Source organism: Diprion similis, chromosome 10 (assembly GCF_021155765.1).
Source record: "Diprion similis isolate iyDipSimi1 chromosome 10, iyDipSimi1.1, whole genome shotgun sequence".
In the NCBI taxonomy this organism is placed as follows: Eukaryota; Metazoa; Arthropoda; class Insecta; order Hymenoptera; family Diprionidae; genus Diprion; species Diprion similis.
The window spans coordinates 9,870,392-9,886,610 of record NC_060114.1 but is presented as its reverse complement, the minus strand read 5'-3'; the positions used below and the strand labels follow the sequence as shown (position 1 = coordinate 9,886,610).

Here is a 16,219-nt window from a genome sequence, read left to right as displayed (position 1 = left end):
ACAGATTCTCTTATCATCGCTGAAGAATTAATATAAAAATACATGAAATATATCTTCAATGTTCAAAAGTATTCAACCAAATACATACATTGTTATAAATTATAAAATGGTTATAAAAATATATTATAATTTATAGATCATGTGAACCTGGTTGCTTTATTTAATTACAGAAACATGTTCCGTGGATATTAGGAGAAAAAATTTCAAACCAGTAACTTCAACACACTAAACTACTTCATTATCAAGCATCGGAGATATCACATTATTTGATCATTTTTTATTTTATTTTATTTTCTTTAGTTACAATCATAAAACGCTTCCCATTCGATTAATGATAGCTAATTTTAATACTAATCGCCTTACAATAAGATCGATTTTTGATCGAAATAACGACATTCCGACAAAATCTTAAGTACTATAAACCAATGCTTTTGTTCCTTTTTTCCAAAATAAAAGCATCAAAGAGTTAATTTATAACTTGATCGGTCAGAGATTTGCGCGGTTCTTTTTTCATATATCTTTCATTACTTTAAAGTCTAAATTAATTGAAAATATTAGTAGAAAAATAAGTCGATAATCAATTCAGTAATAATCCCATCCAGCCATGCGGTCTTTCAACTCCGTCCCGTTATGTTATTGTATTTTTATAGGCTGCATAAATTATATATCGCGTTACGATTACGACGATAAATTGTGCGAATTGTACTGCGCACCAGCAAACCTGACGTGCATACCTTTCACATGTCGTATAAAATATGTCACATACCTTGAGAATTAGGAATCAGCTCTGCCGGGAACCTTGAAATTAAAAGTGTCCTCCAAAAGTATATACTGCAGTTAAAAATATCTCTCAAGTCGGTTATATCTGTACAGTGAGTATTAAGACGGACGAAGAAAAGCTCTGGAGAAAATGTATCAAACATTGTAGAAATTTTGTATAATTATTCACGCAAAAAATGGAACGATAATCACATTTATCGCCTTTAAAAAGAACAAATCATAATTTAAAGGATTTTGATGTAGCTGTCGATGAAAAAAACGAAAATAAATTAATTGCTGATGGATATACAGTGCGGGATAAAAAAAGTCAGATCGATTTTCAGAAGTTTTTTTTACTGCTCAACTTTAAAAGAATAAATCTTTTGTTTCGCGTTTAAAAATCCGAAGAAGCTTATTCCTTGCTGAGATACACGCTCGGGAAAAACAGGTTTTAGAAAAGTCACTGGGAGGCATGAAAAAATTTAATATAAAGGAATGTTCAACTTGATTTCCATCTTAAATTGTGATTCGAAGTTTGATTCTGGCATTTTAATAATTCTCATAAATTCTATTCACGTGACATGAACCGTTTCTTGTAATATTAGAGAAATCTGATTGCCTATTAGCTGAAGTATTTAGATCGTTTATCAATTTTGATTAAGTTCGCGACATCGTATACAGCGGAATTTTTTGATAGTGAACTTTCTCGATAATTTCCCAAAAACAGAATCTTAACCTCAAAGCGCTAGTTTGAACTCTAATATTACAAGAAACGTTTCATGTCATATGATTAGAATCTAGGTGGATTGCTGAGAATGCCACAATCAAACTTCGAATCACAATTTTCATGATAAAAACTGAGTCAAGCATTCCTTAATATCAGTCCTTTTTCATACTCCCAGTAATTTTTTCAAACCTCGTTTTTCATGTGCGTGTATCTCAGCAAGGAATAAAAATTCTTCTGATTTTCAAACGCGAAACAAAATATTTATTTTTATAGTTTCAAGCACAAAAAAAGTTCTGAAAATCGGTCAACGCGTTCGGATCTTATTCACGTTTTAAATCGGTCCACTTTTTTTTTCCACCCTGTACATCAAGAAGCCTTCACTAGAAAACGCGAATTACGAAAATGTCATGAATTTGATAAAGGTAGTTAATTTTTGAGGTTAAAGACGGTTGGTCATCCTGAAAATAAGCCGCGCTCGGATTGTAGCGCATGCGCATTGAATCTTAGCAGACGATGGAACGCGCCGTCGTTAGGAATTCACTCTACATAACACTAACCCGTCATACGATGCATCATGAAAGAAAGTAGCGTCGAACCTTTAAACATCCACTTACACCTGCGATGGCGAGTTACGCGAAAGTGTAGAGCAAAACAAAATGTATAATCGGAAATGTCTCGCTTGTGGCTATAAGACGTGGAGAGTATCATGCTGTCGAGTTGTATTTTTAAACAAAAATCATTGACGGCGAATGCCGCACTGGAACTATTTTCTAGCCGGCGATTATTTTCGGTTTTCGAATGTTTTGACGCGACTGTTATACAACGGGGCACATTGCTCGGAGCCTTCGAGGCTTTGCACAGCTGCTCTTCTTCTTTTCCTTCTTTATTTATTATTTTCATTTATTTTTTTATTTATTTTTCTTTTCTTTCATACTCTGATAGACCGTATCCGTAACACCTGCCAGAGCCGCAGGAGATTTGAACATAAATCAAAATGGCTGATAGAAGTTTAACGTTTTCTTACTTTGCATACATGCATGATTGACGTTTATGTACTCTTCAAGAAATAATTTTTGAGACAAGCCATAATGTGTCTTGTCTCATCAGTGGTTGGATATATTCTTTAATTGTGTCATTTTACGGCTGGAACAAACTCCATCGCAATTTTATAGTTTTCATGCACCACTCACATACGAGGGAATTTGAATTTGAAGTCAAAATCGAAAATACTCTTCATACTGTCAATTAAAATTGACAATACAGAACTGCGAAACGTATCGAAAGATTCTTACCTTTCGTTGACAAAAAAAGGGAAAGAAATGGATGATACAGTTAATATCAAAAGTCTATTTTCTAGTAAAATAATTTATAAAAAGATATTTCGTGTCTAAATTTCTTACGCATTATTTTTCGCAAATATCACAGAAGTAACGCAGTGAATGCGTCAGGCATGTCTGCAACAATTTGCTTCAATTTTATCTTCGGCTGAACTTGGTTCGTAATCGATCACAATACATACATCCAAAAATACGCGTAAAAAAATATATCAAGTTTTTCTACCCGAGTCCTGACGTCAAATATGATGATATTTCTGTGTGCATATTTTTAACTCGAGACATCCGCCGAACGCGTGGTAATAAACTATTAATATTGGTATATATATATATATATATATACATGTATATAATGATACGCGTACGTTTTGGAACGTGGTGAAATGGGTTATTAGCTTTTAAAACATTTGAGCAAACAATTTTTTCTCCTGTCAGCCTCTTAACTTGGGCCAAATTTGACGACTTCGACCATAACTTTGTCTGTATTTGCCTTTTCCGTTCACTCGTCTTCTTTCTCTGTAACTTCACCGTTAACTTTATTTTTCAGAGAGTGATGTAAAAGACGATCGCCCAAACGGCTGTGGTTCAAAAGACCTAGAGCTCGCACGTAAGTTTCCAAATCAAAAGTATTGAAGTTACTGAAGTTGAGTAATACCTACTTATAAGTTTTCCGATGGTTAAAAATGAATCGCTTTTTCCTTTTCTTTCTTTCTTGCTTTCGTTCTCTCTCTCTCTCTCTCTCTCCTCTGTAGCGAGGCTTGAAATTTATGTTGCTCGAGTAAAAATAGAATCAGTTTAGATGCATAGAATTTCTTGAATGAATTTTGACCTTCATTCAATGATATTTGAGAAAGTAAAGAACCTCTGCTTTTCGGCAAGAAAACGTGAAAATATTCCGTTATATATGCCTCCATCATCTCGAGTGTATATTTTCACCACGTAGTAACTATTTTGCTGCGTGAGAATGAAAAAAAAAACGCTTGTCTTCGCAGTATTTTGTCAAAGAGTAATAATTACAAATGACGAAATCATTAAAATTGAATGTTACGACAGCATCCGATGTACCGTTTCTTTCATCTCTTGGCACGTATTTAATATGCAGTATTAACGATATTGAAGAACTGTGTTGTAACTATTTACCATTCTTGAATATACATAATTAACTTATTTCTTCTCACGCAGGTTTAGGGACAAAGGGCAAGACTCTCGATCCCGAGAAAGGATCTTTTGAAAAAGCTGATTTCGAAAAGGCTATCGAACTTACCGGTGAGTACTTATGTTGATCAATTTCTTTTATTTTATCATAATTATATAACCGCGTATTGCATAAGTGCATGCGGTTGAGTAGCCATCTTTTATTTGTCTAATAATGCTTATACTTGACTAAATTGATACGCCGAGGACATAATTGATTTCTTTACAACGTTATATGTATGATATGATATCTATTTGATAGCATTTATCAAGAAATTCTTATTTTCTTCTTCGCACGAATGTAAGCCTGAAAGAAAAAACTTTGTAGAACACCGCTGTGATTAACCTAATGTTGAATGAAAATAATTTATCCGTTTGAAGTTCATATTTGGTGAAAAATTTGTATGTCTACATAAAAATTTGAATGAAGGAGCTTATAATTCTTAGACGAATAAATAGCAAAGTAGATTATTTATCAGGTCTATTGGGTTGCTTTAATTTCTCTTTTTTTCTTTCTCTATTCGGGAGAGAAGAAACTGAAAATTAGACTTCTGTACCTAATAAGAACGCGAGACGCCAATGGCTGAACATTTAGACAAGATTTTCTGTTCGATCCTGAGTCTAAACCGCGAAATTTACGTCAGAGGTTACCGCGATACCAGTTTCCAGTTTCCGCTTGAATTCTACCTGATATCGAATAATTACATAAGGTCAATTAGCCGTCACGTCTAAAAACCAATGTAAATAATTCGTCGTAAGAATTCGATAACTGCATAACTATAACCCGTCGCCAAAAATAATCCGTATAAATATTCTGGGTCACTTCGAGTATGCGCAGCATAGGAGATTATTCTCTGGGATTCCGCCCACACATAGGCAACTAAAGATACACTTACTGGGGATTTCGCCCGCACATAGGCAACTACATACACACCTACTGGGGATTTCGCCCGCATATAGGCAACTAGAGATACACTTAGCGACGTACCCGCCTGCATTTAGGCAATTCCGTCTACTTCTTATCACTCGACTTTTGTTAATTAAATATCCTCAGTGCGCATACTCGAAATAACCCGGTATACATATGTATATTATGAATATGTATAACTGCAGTCGATAACTGCGCTAGTATCACGTTCATTCCTCAAAGTATATATCATCTACCAGTGTACAGTGTATCGAAAACGGGGCACTAGATGGTACCTACACATGTGGCACGCTTTGCATGCTCGATCGTATCTTAACGTTTTGAATCAACATTTTTTTATACGCACAACTATGTAGATACTTAGTCATACACATTATGCATGTGTACATATATTGGACTGGAATTTTTTGTTTGCTATTTAAGGTGTACTTAACTCAGGCACATTATCGAATAATGATTTCCAATGTTGGAAAAGTGCTCTGCTCTCATATAACGATACCTAACACTTGTATCAACAGGTTTAATGTTTGGTTAGGGTTCTTCGATCAGTTTAGTCGATTGAAGCGTTATAATTTTGAATCAGGATAAGCATCATAAGCACATTCGCAAATCCCTCGTACGTCTGGCTACTATCCGGATTTGCCAGCTTTAATTTGCTAAAAATAGAGAAGAGCTGTGGAAAATAATTGGTGATAATGAACGGAAGAGCTTCACTTCCTCTCTTTGAAAATTTATCAGGTTTATGACTGTGTTGCGGCAATAGTAACTGAAAATAAAGTTATAAGAAATAATCATTGAAAAATTAAGAAGAGTGTATGGGATATAACCACACAGAGCATTTCATAATGCTTGTTCTGGAGTGAATAAGAATCAGCTAAAAATAAATTCACGATTTGTCCGCAGTCTAACGTCTTCTCAAAGACATTTTTCTCTCACAATAAGCGTCGAAAATACAATTAGACTATGGGTAGAGGATAAATAAACGAAACTTATGGGATTATTTTAATCGTCTACAGGATATGGCAAGTTCCACTACTTCCTGCTCGCAGTATGCGGGTTGGTCAGCACGAGCGAGGAGATGGACGTAATTTCCATGTCCTACATTCTGCCGAGTGCACAATGTGACCTGGATCTTGATACCCACAGGAAGGGATGGATGAGCTCCATCATATTCATAGGGATGATGGTCGGTGCCTACGCGTGGGGTTCAGTGGCAGACGCCCTGGGCCGCCGCAAGGTCCTGATCGTCATCTCCATTATGAACGCCGTCTGCATAGTCGCCTCCAGCTTCACTCAGAGATATGAATACTTCTTGTTGTTCAGATTTCTCAACGGTGCTGCGTAAGTCACTGAATTACTTAGTTCACAGCCGAGTACATACATTGAATTATCAAGTTCTATGATAACCTGTTGGATTTTTCTTCGCCATATCATTGCAAGCTTGATACCCCGTAATTATCATGATCCTTTTCATTCCTGCAGCCTTGGAGGTAGTGGGCCTGTGATCTGGTCCTACTTTGCTGAATTTCAGCCGAAGGCGAAGAGAGGTTCCATGCTGTCGTTTATGGCGGCATTTTGGACCCTTGGCAACCTTTTTGTCGCTGGTAAGTGAAGACTATCTACCCAACTACCTTGATGTACTCCGCAGTTTCCAAAAATTACCTTCAAATCATTAGCAATTTTGAGTAGTAGTTGACAATTTTCTGCTCACTTCAGCAGAGAAACACGAGTATGTAACAAAACTTTCACCTGTGTTTAGCACAAAGTAATCTGCCAGTGTCTACTGGCTTTCTTTCAGATGTTGACTAGGCGCTAATTTCATTTGATTTTTTTACAGGACTGGCATGGCTCATTATCCCTTCCGGGATCGGTTTCTACAGCCTCACATTCAAGTATAACTCATGGCGAATCTTCCTGCTGATCTGCGCTGCACCGTCCTTTTTAGTGGCAGGGCTTCTGCTGCTCCTGCCCGAATCCCCCAAATATTTACTCATCCGTGGACGAGAGAAGGAGGCTCTGGAAATATTCCGTGGCATATACGCGATAAACACCGGTAACCCGCGAACCATGTACCCAGTGAAAAAGCTGATATTCGACGACTCGAGGAATCAGTCTAAAAAGATGAGCACCAAGACGCCAGGCAAATGCAAGATGCTCTTCGGTGATATATTGGGAAACACTAAACAGCTGTTCGTCTCACCGATCCTGCGTTTCACTTTAATTTCCATCATAATTAACTTCACCTTCCACATCGGGTACTACGGGCTCATGATGTGGTTCCCTGAACTGTTCAACCGTTTCGACGAGTACCAAAAGAACCACCCAAATGTCACCTCGATAGGCATCTGCGAAGTTACGGACTTCGTAGTCAAAAATGGAACCCGGGGCACAAACGTCACCTGCGATGACCAAATCTCTGCCCAAGTGTTCCAAGAGTCCCTCATTACCGTCGCATCTGCAATACCTGCTAATATCCTTGCTGTTGTTGGAATGGATCGTCTTGGTCGCAAGTTCTTCCTCGGTAAGAATTGTGCACTTCGTTATACACTTCTCGAGGGCCGATTGTTCCATTTAGCCAGCGACGCGTTTATTCGCATGACAAATCTTTCGTTGCAGATACAATAACTAGCCCTAGATCTGTTCCTTCCTTTCTTCTTTTAAACTTTGTGGCGTTAAAATTATGCCGTCCTCAGCACAAAGTAATGGAATGGAGTATTCTTTCAGCTAAGTCTTTTTCACCTACTAAACAAATCTGACATCTGCACCATTATCAATATCAGATCGTACGCTTGCTAATTTGAAATCTGAATTTTGGGGCCTAAAATACTGAGACCAACAGAATACTTAGAAAAGATCGGCCTATTTGAATAATAAGTTAATTCAAAATATCTCAAATCTGGAATCTCAGATTTCAAATTGAAATGTCTCGATGTTAAATTATCCAACGAATTCACAACATTCTTCTCAAAAGATTAGCATGCCTCAATGACATTTCAATCTAAGAAATTATAAGATCTTACACTTTCAAAATTCAACTAAATGACGTTGTTGCGCAAAAAACTTAGCCAAATGTCAAAGGATAGTGAGTTCTCGTGAAACCGATTAACGTCCGTACAGCAAACTGCTCATATAAAAACTTCTCAACTAACCTGTTGCACTTTCTTCGGTTTTTCCAGTCTTCAGTACCTTCTCCGCCGGTCTTTGTTCCACCGGACTATACTTCGTGACGAACAAGATTCACAACTTGATCGTATCGGCGTTCTTCAGCGGTGTGATAAGCTGCGGTAACGCGGCCCTTGATTGTCTGATCACTGAGGTATTTCCCACAAACCTCCGCGCCACCGGCGTGGCAATTTCAATGGTGGCAGCCCGCCTGGGTGGGATAATCGGTAACATAGTCATTGCTCAGCTGCTGGACACGTATTGTCCAGCGCCCACATTTATCGTCGCCGTACTTCTTATCGGTAAGTTTTACTTTCATTCTCACCATTTATCTACATATACCACGTGCTTACAAGTTTATTTTACTATACCTTCTGGTCTTCCTTTATTTTTGACATGACTAATTGTAATTTTTTTTTCTTTCATTTCTTCCAAAACAGGAGGAGGTCTGATGTGCTTAGGTTTACCAAACACAACGCGTCAGCCGTTATCCTGATACCCTTATAACGAAAGTTTATTGAAATTTGAAATAAGAAATTGAACAAAAAAAAAAAAAAATTTAAATAAATAAATAACACACTCGATTCCGATCGAGCTCCATTGTATAGTCATGATGCATTTGTATTATTAGGAAGATGTACGTAACCGGTCTGTATACCTTTATTATTGTAACATACCCACCAAAAAAGTTGCGCAGCACTACACACACACACACACACGCACACACACACACGCTTACACAAACACACAGAGTCACATACTCGCAAATCACATACGCTAACAGTATATATAACACGTCATTATACACACAATGCACATATGTATGAATACGTATGTCAAATGAATGTGTATTACACGTTAGATTGAAATATGTTTACTTAGTTTCCGCGTAGAAGAAGTTGAAGGAGAAAAAAAAGTGTTGAAAAAGAAACAGAGAAAACAAAACATCAGTGATTCAGTAATGATATTATGGTATATTTTATGCAGAGGAACGAAGTCAGAGGTTACAAATGAACGAAATAATTTTCATCAAGGGGATAGACTATATATTCGTTAAACTGAATTATGTAAATAGTGAAATTCCGAATTATCCCAACCAATAAGCACGCAGCATGCGCTACGATATTAATGAGTATATACTAAATTTCTCCACAAGTATTGTCGTTATGAAAAATTGATTAATTAAACCAAACCATTAAAATATGTCAATTATGATAAGACATAACTCCGTTAAATTTAATATACGTGTTATATGATACACGTACATGAATAACGTGATCTATTCCTGAATGATGAATACGATGATCATTTTTATTACGATTAATCATTACGCGTTCCGATTAACAAGGCTGTTTGTTGATCATAATTACGGTTTGGAAACTGTTTGTTCACAGTTCCTCGATTTTAACTTTTTTTTTTGTTTTGTCTTCACTTTCTCATTCTCACTTCTACTTCTTTGCCTAAAGCATGTATATAAATCTGAATGGTGGATTAAGTTTTCTGCATCGGTATTGGACATTCTGTATAAATGCCGATATTTAAAAACCTCATACATCTCATATACATATCAGCAATAAGACGGATGATTTTTTTTTTTTTTGTTGATTGCAAATGTAATTACCTACTAGAAAAATATGAACATCATTGCAGTGGTTAAGGTTGCAATGAGTTATTGAAAAAAGTATTAAAGCATGAAAAAAAATTAGAATGTCATGTTGAGAATGTTAGCAAATTACACGATATATCCCCATATAGGTGAAGTACGATGATTGTTATTGTTTGAAACTTTTATGATTATATGAATATTGGTTATATATAATATACGATACCTATACTGTACCTATACATATATATCTAGAAATCGTAAGCTGTTGATAATTTGGATGATTTCTTACTGTTGGTACTAAGGAGAATCGTTGAATACCCACATTGTATTGTATTATACCTATTTGTACTCAGTGTTAAAATACTCAGAATAAAACTACTTGGAATTGTAACGATGCAATCAATATTAGTCTGTATATGCGACTGCTCATGTAACGTAATGAACAACCATAATGGAAAAAATACAGAATCAGGAAGTACCTTAAACAATGTAAAAATATGTGTTCGATTTGCCTGAGTGTAAGATATTGCGGGGAGAATTTATCGTTTTATGACAATATCTCTTAATCCGTACCTCGCAGCGTATTAAGACTGCGCATAATCGATTTCTCTTGCGAAATTACGTCAAAACAGGGCCTCACAGAATTTATTGCACTTTTCAGAATTGTCGAAATTTTCGCCGAAATTCTGAAGGGGTTAGCCTTACTTTTTTGATCATTTTCGGAGCCGAAGATTTCTCGTCTTGGAATCGATTTGTATGACCATCTCTAGAATAATTCGACCCCCAGGAACTCAAAAAACTCATGAAAAAGAGCGTAGGAGCATCAGCAGAGAAATGACGATGATTTTCCACAGTTTTTCGGCTGTAACTTTTGATGCGTTGCTCGCAGCGTATTGGGACTGCGCTCAATCGATTCCCCGCGCAAAATTACGTCGGAATAGGGCCTTAGAGAATTCATTGCAGGACTTTTCAGAATTGTCAAAATTCTCGCCAAAAATCCAAAGGGGTTAGCCTTACTTTTTTGGTCATTTTTGGAGCCGAAAATTTCTCGTCCTGGAATTGATTTGTATGACCATCTCTAGAGTAATTCGATCCCCAGGAACTCAAAAAACTCATAAAAAAGAGCGTCATACCATCAGCGGAGAAATGACGATGATTTTTCGCAGTTTTTTGGCTGTAACTTTTGATGCGTTGCTCGCAGCGTATTGGGACTGCGCCCAATCGATTCCCCACGCAAAATCACGTCGGAATAGGGCCTTGAAGAATTCATTGCAGGACTTTTTAGAATTGTCAAAATTTTCGCCAAAAATCCAAAGGGGTTAGCCTTACTTTTTTGGTCATTTTTGGAGCCGAAAATTTCTCGTCCTGGAATCGATTTGTATGACCATCTCTAGAGTAATTCGACCCCCCGGAACTCAAAAAACTCATGAAAAAGAGCGTAGGACCATCAGCGGAGAAATGACGATGATTTTTTGCAGTTTTTTGGCTGTAACTTTTGATGCGTTGCTCGCAGCGTATTGGGACTGCGCTCAATCGATTCCCCACGCAAAATCACGTCGGAATAGGGCCTTGAAGAATTCATTGCAGGACTTTTCAGAATTGTCAAAATTCTCGCCAAAAATCCGAAGAGGTTAGCCTTACTTTTTTGGTCATTTTTGGAGCCGAAAATTTCTCGTCCTGGAATCGATTTTTATGACCATCTCTAGAGTAATTCGACCCCCCGGAACTCAAAAAACTCATGAAAAAGAGCGTAGGACCATCAGCGGAGAAATGACGATGATTTTCCTCAGTTTCTCGGCTGTAACTTTTGATGCGTTGCTCGCAGCGTATTGGGACTGCGCTTAATCGATTCCCCAAGCAAAATCACGTCGGAAAAGGGCCTTAGAGAATTCATTGCAGGACTTTTCAGAATTGTCAAAATTCTCGCCAAAAATCCAAAGGGGTTAGCCTTACTTTTTTGGTCATTTTTGGAGCCGAAAATTTCTCGTCCTGGAATCGATTTGTAAGACCATCTCTAGAGTAATTCGACCCCCAGGAACTCAAAAAACTCATAAAAAAGAGCGTAGGACCATCAGCGGAGAAATGACGATGATTTTTTGCAGTTTTTTGGCTGTAACTTTTGATGCGTTGCTCGCAGCGTATTGGGACTGCGCTCAATCGATTCCCCACGCAAAATCACGTCGGAATAGGGCCTTGAAGAATTCATTGCAGGACTTTTCAGAATTGTCGAAATTTTCGCCAAAAATCCAAAGGGGTTAGCCTTACTTTTTTGGTCATTTTTGGAGCCGAAAATTTCTCGTCCTGAAATCGATTTGTATGACCATCTCTAGAGTAATTCGACCCCCAGAAACTTAAAAAACTCATGAAAAAAAGCGTAGGACCATCAGCGGAGAAATGACGATGGTTTTCCTCAGTTTTTCGGCTGTAACTTTTGATGCGTTGCTCGCAGCGTATTAGGACTGCGCTTAATCGATTCCCCATGCGAAATCACGTCGGAAAAGGGCCTTGGAGAATTCATTGCAGGACTTTTCAGAAATGTCAAAATTCTCGTCAAAAATCCAAAGGGGTTAGCCTTACTTTTTTGGTCATTTTTGGAGCCGAAAATTTCTCGTCCTGGAATTGATTTGTATGACCATCTCTAGAGTAATTCGACCCCCAGGAACTCAAAAAACTCATGAAAAAGAGCGTAGGACCATCAGCGGAGAAATGACGATGATTTTTTGCAGTTTTTTGGCTGTAGCTTTTGATGCGTTGCTCGCAGCCTATTGGGACTGCGCTCAATCGATTCCCCACGCAAAATCACGTCGGAATAGGGCCTTAAAGAATTCATTGCAGGACTTTTCAGAATTGTCAAAATTGTCGCCAAAAATCCAAAGGGGTTAGCCTTACTTTTTTGGTCATTTTTGGAGCCGAAAATTTCTCGTCCTGGAATCGATTTGTATGACTATCTCTAGAGTAATTCGACCCCCCGGAACTCAAAAAACTCATGAAAAAGAGCGTAGGACCATCAGCGGAGAAATGACGATGATTTTTCGCAGTTTTTTGGCTGTAACTTTTGATGCGTTGCTCGCAGCGTATTGGAACTGCGCTCAATCGATTCCTCACGCAAAATTACGTCGAAATAGGGCCTCGAAGAATTTATTGCAGAACTTTTTAGAATTATCGAAATTTTCGCCAAAAATCCAAAGGGGTTAGCCTTACTTTTTTGGTCATTTTTGGAGCCGAAAATTTTTCGACCTGGATTCGATTTGTATGACCATCTCTAGAGTAATTCGACCCCCAGGAACTCAAAAAACTCATGAAAAAGAGCGTTATACCATCAGCGGAGAAATGACGATGATTTTTCGCAGTTTTTTGGCTGTAACTTTTGATGCGTTGCTCGCAGCGTATTGGGACTGCGCCCAATCGATTCCCCACGCAAAATCACGTCGGAATAGGGCCTTGAAGGATTCATTGCAGGACTTTTCAGAATTGTCAAAATTCTCGCCAAAAATCCAAAGGGGTTAGCCTTACTTTTTTGGTCATTTTTGGAGCCGAAAATTTCTCGTCCTGGAATCGATTTGTATGACCATCTCTAGAGTAATTCGACCCCCAGGAACTCAAAAAACTCATGAAAAAGAGCGTAGGACCATCAGCGGAGGAATGACGATGATTTTTCGCAGTTTTTTGGCTGTAACTTTTGATGCGTTGCTCGCAGCGTATTGGGACTGCGCTCAATCGATTCCTCACGCAAAATTACGTCGAAATAGGGCCTTGAAGAATTTATTGCAAGACTTTTTAGAATTCTCAAATTTCTCGTCAAAAATCCAAAGGGGTTAGCCTTACTTTTTTGGTCATTTTTGGAGCCGAAAATTTCTCGTCCTGGAATCGATTTGTATGACCATCTCTAGAGTAATTCGACCCCCCGGAACTCAAAAAACTCATGAAAAAGAGCGTAGGACCATCAGCGGAGAAATGACGATGATTTTCCGCAGTTTCTCGGCTGTAACTTTTGATGCGTTGCTCGCAGCGTATTGGGACTGCGCTCAATCGATTCCCAACGCAAAATCACGTCGGAATAGGGCCTTGAAGAATTCATTGCAGGACTTTTCAGAATTGTCGGAATTTTCGCCAAAAATCCAAAGGGGTTAGCCTTACTTTTTTGGTCATTTTTGGAGCCGAAAATTTCTCGTCCTGAAATCGATTTGTATGACCATCTTTAGAGTAATTCGACCCCCAGAAACTCTAAAAACTCATGAAAAAGAGCGTAGGACCATCAGCGGAGAAATGACGACGGTTTTCCTCAGTTTTTCGGCTGTAACTTTTGATGCGTTGCTCGCAGCCTATTGGGACTGCGCTCAATCGATTCCCCACGCAAAATCACGTCGGAATAGGGCCTTGAAGAATTCATTGCAGGACTTTTCAGAATTGTCAAAATTGTCGCCAAAAATCCAAAGGGGTTAGCCTTACTTTTTTGGTCATTTTTGGAGCCGAAAATTTCTCGTCCTGGAATCGATTTGTATGACCATCTCTAGAATAATTCGACCCCCAGGAACTCAAAAAACTCGTGAAAAAGAGCGTAGGAGCATCAGCAGAGAAATGACGATGATTTTCCACAGTTTTTCGGCTGTAACTTTTGATGAGTTGCTCGCAGCGTATTGGGACTGCGCTCAATCGATTCCCCGCGCAAAATTACGTCGGAATAGGGCCTTAGAGAATTCATTGCAGGACTTTTCAGAATTGTCAAAATTCTCGCCAAAAATCCAAAGGGGTTAGCCTTACTTTTTTGGTCATTTCTGGAGCCGAAAATTTCTCGTCCTGGAATTGATTTGTATGACCATCTCTAGAGTAATTCGACCCCCAGGAACTCAAAAAACTCATGAAAAAGAGCGTCATACCATCAGCGGAGAAATGACGATGATTTTTCGCAGTTTTTTGGCTGTAACTTTTGATGCGTTGCTCGCAGCGTATTGGGACTGCGCCCAATCGATTCCCCACGCAAAATCACGTCGGAATAGGGCCTTGAAGAATTCATTGCAGGACTTTTCAGAATTGTCAAAATTTTCGCCAAAAATCCAAAGGGGTTAGCCTTACTTTCTTGGTCATTTTTGGAGCCGAAAATTTCTCGTCCTGGAATCGATTTGTGTGACCATCTCTAGAGTAATTCGACCCCCCGGAACTCAAAAAACTCATGAAAAAGAGCGTAGGACCATCAGCGGAGAAATGACGATGATTTTTCGCAGTTTTTTGACTGTAACTTTTGATGCGTTGCTCGCAGCGTATTGGAACTGCGCTCAATCGATTCCTTACGCAAAATTACGTCGAAATAGGGCCTTGAAGAATTTATTTCAGGACTTTTTAGAATTGTTAAATTTCTCGTCAAAAATCCAAAGGGGTTAGCCTTACTTTTTTGGTCATTTTTGGAGCCGAAAATTCCTCGTCCTGGAATCAATTTGTATGACCATCTCTAGAGTAATTCGACCCCCCGGAACTCAAAAAACTCATGAAAAAGAGCGTAGGACCATCAGCGGAGAAATGACGATGATTTTCCGCAGTTTCTCGGCTGTAACTTTTGATGCGTTGCTCGCAGCGTATTGGGACTGCGCTTAATCGATTCCCCACGCGAAATCACGTCGAAAAAGGGCCTTAGAGAATTTATTGCAGGACTTTTCAGAATTGTCAAAATTCTCGCCAAAAATCCAAAGGGGTTAGCCTTACTTTTTTGGTCATTTTTGGAGCCGAAAATTTCTCGTCCTGGAATCGATTTGTATGACTATCTCTAGAGTAATTCGACCCCCCGGAACTCAAAAAACTCATGAAAAGAGCGTAGGACCATCAGCGGAGGAATGACGATGATTTTTCGCAGTTTTTTGGCTGTAACTTTTGATGCGTTGCTCGCAGCGTATTGGAACTGCGCTCAATCGATTCCTCACGCAAAATTACGTCGAAATAGGGCCTCGAAGAATTTATTGCAGAACTTTTTAGAATTATCGAAATTTTCGCCAAAAATCCAAAGGGGTTAGCCTTACTTTTTTGGTCATTTTTGGAGCCGAAAATTTTTCGACCTGGATTCGATTTGTATGACCATCTCTAGAGTAATTCGACCCCCAGGAACTCAAAAAACTCATGAAAAAGAGCGTAGGAGCATCAGCAGAGAAATGACGATGATTTTCCACAGTTTTTCGGCTGTAACTTTTGATGCGTTGCTCGCAGCGTATTGGGACTGCGCTCAATCGATTCCCCACGCAAAATCACGTCGGAATAGGGCCTTGAAGAATTCATTGCAGGACTTTTCAGAATTGTCGAAATTTTCGCCAAAAATCCAAAGGGGTTAGCCTTACTTTTTTGGTCATTTTTGGAGCCGAAAATTTCTCGTCCTGAAATCGATTTGTATGACCATCTTTAGAGTAATTCGACCCCCAGAAACTCAAAAAACTCATGAAAAAGAGCGTAGGACCATCAGCGGAGAAATGACGACGGTTTTCCTCAGTTTTTCGGCTGTAACTTTTGATGCGTTGCTCGCAGCGTAT

General features: G+C 38.6%; 1 protein-coding gene across 2 annotated transcripts in view; it reads left to right on the top strand.

The window, feature by feature from the left end:
- Positions 1-9,115, top strand: part of LOC124411921 (synaptic vesicle glycoprotein 2B) — a 49,022-nt gene extending 39,907 nt beyond the window's left edge. For both annotated transcript variants that reach the window (XM_046891463.1, XM_046891462.1), the window contains exons 3-9: positions 3,368-3,427; positions 4,003-4,086; positions 5,959-6,283; positions 6,425-6,546; positions 6,780-7,463; positions 8,119-8,406; positions 8,545-9,115. In XM_046891463.1, coding sequence (XP_046747419.1) covers positions 3,368-3,427; positions 4,003-4,086; positions 5,959-6,283; positions 6,425-6,546; positions 6,780-7,463; positions 8,119-8,406; positions 8,545-8,600 — 1,619 coding nt within the window. In that variant the 3' untranslated portion in view covers positions 8,601-9,115. The remainder of the gene's footprint in view (positions 1-3,367; positions 3,428-4,002; positions 4,087-5,958; positions 6,284-6,424; positions 6,547-6,779; positions 7,464-8,118; positions 8,407-8,544) is intronic.
- Positions 9,116-16,219: the final 7,104 nt, after the last annotated feature.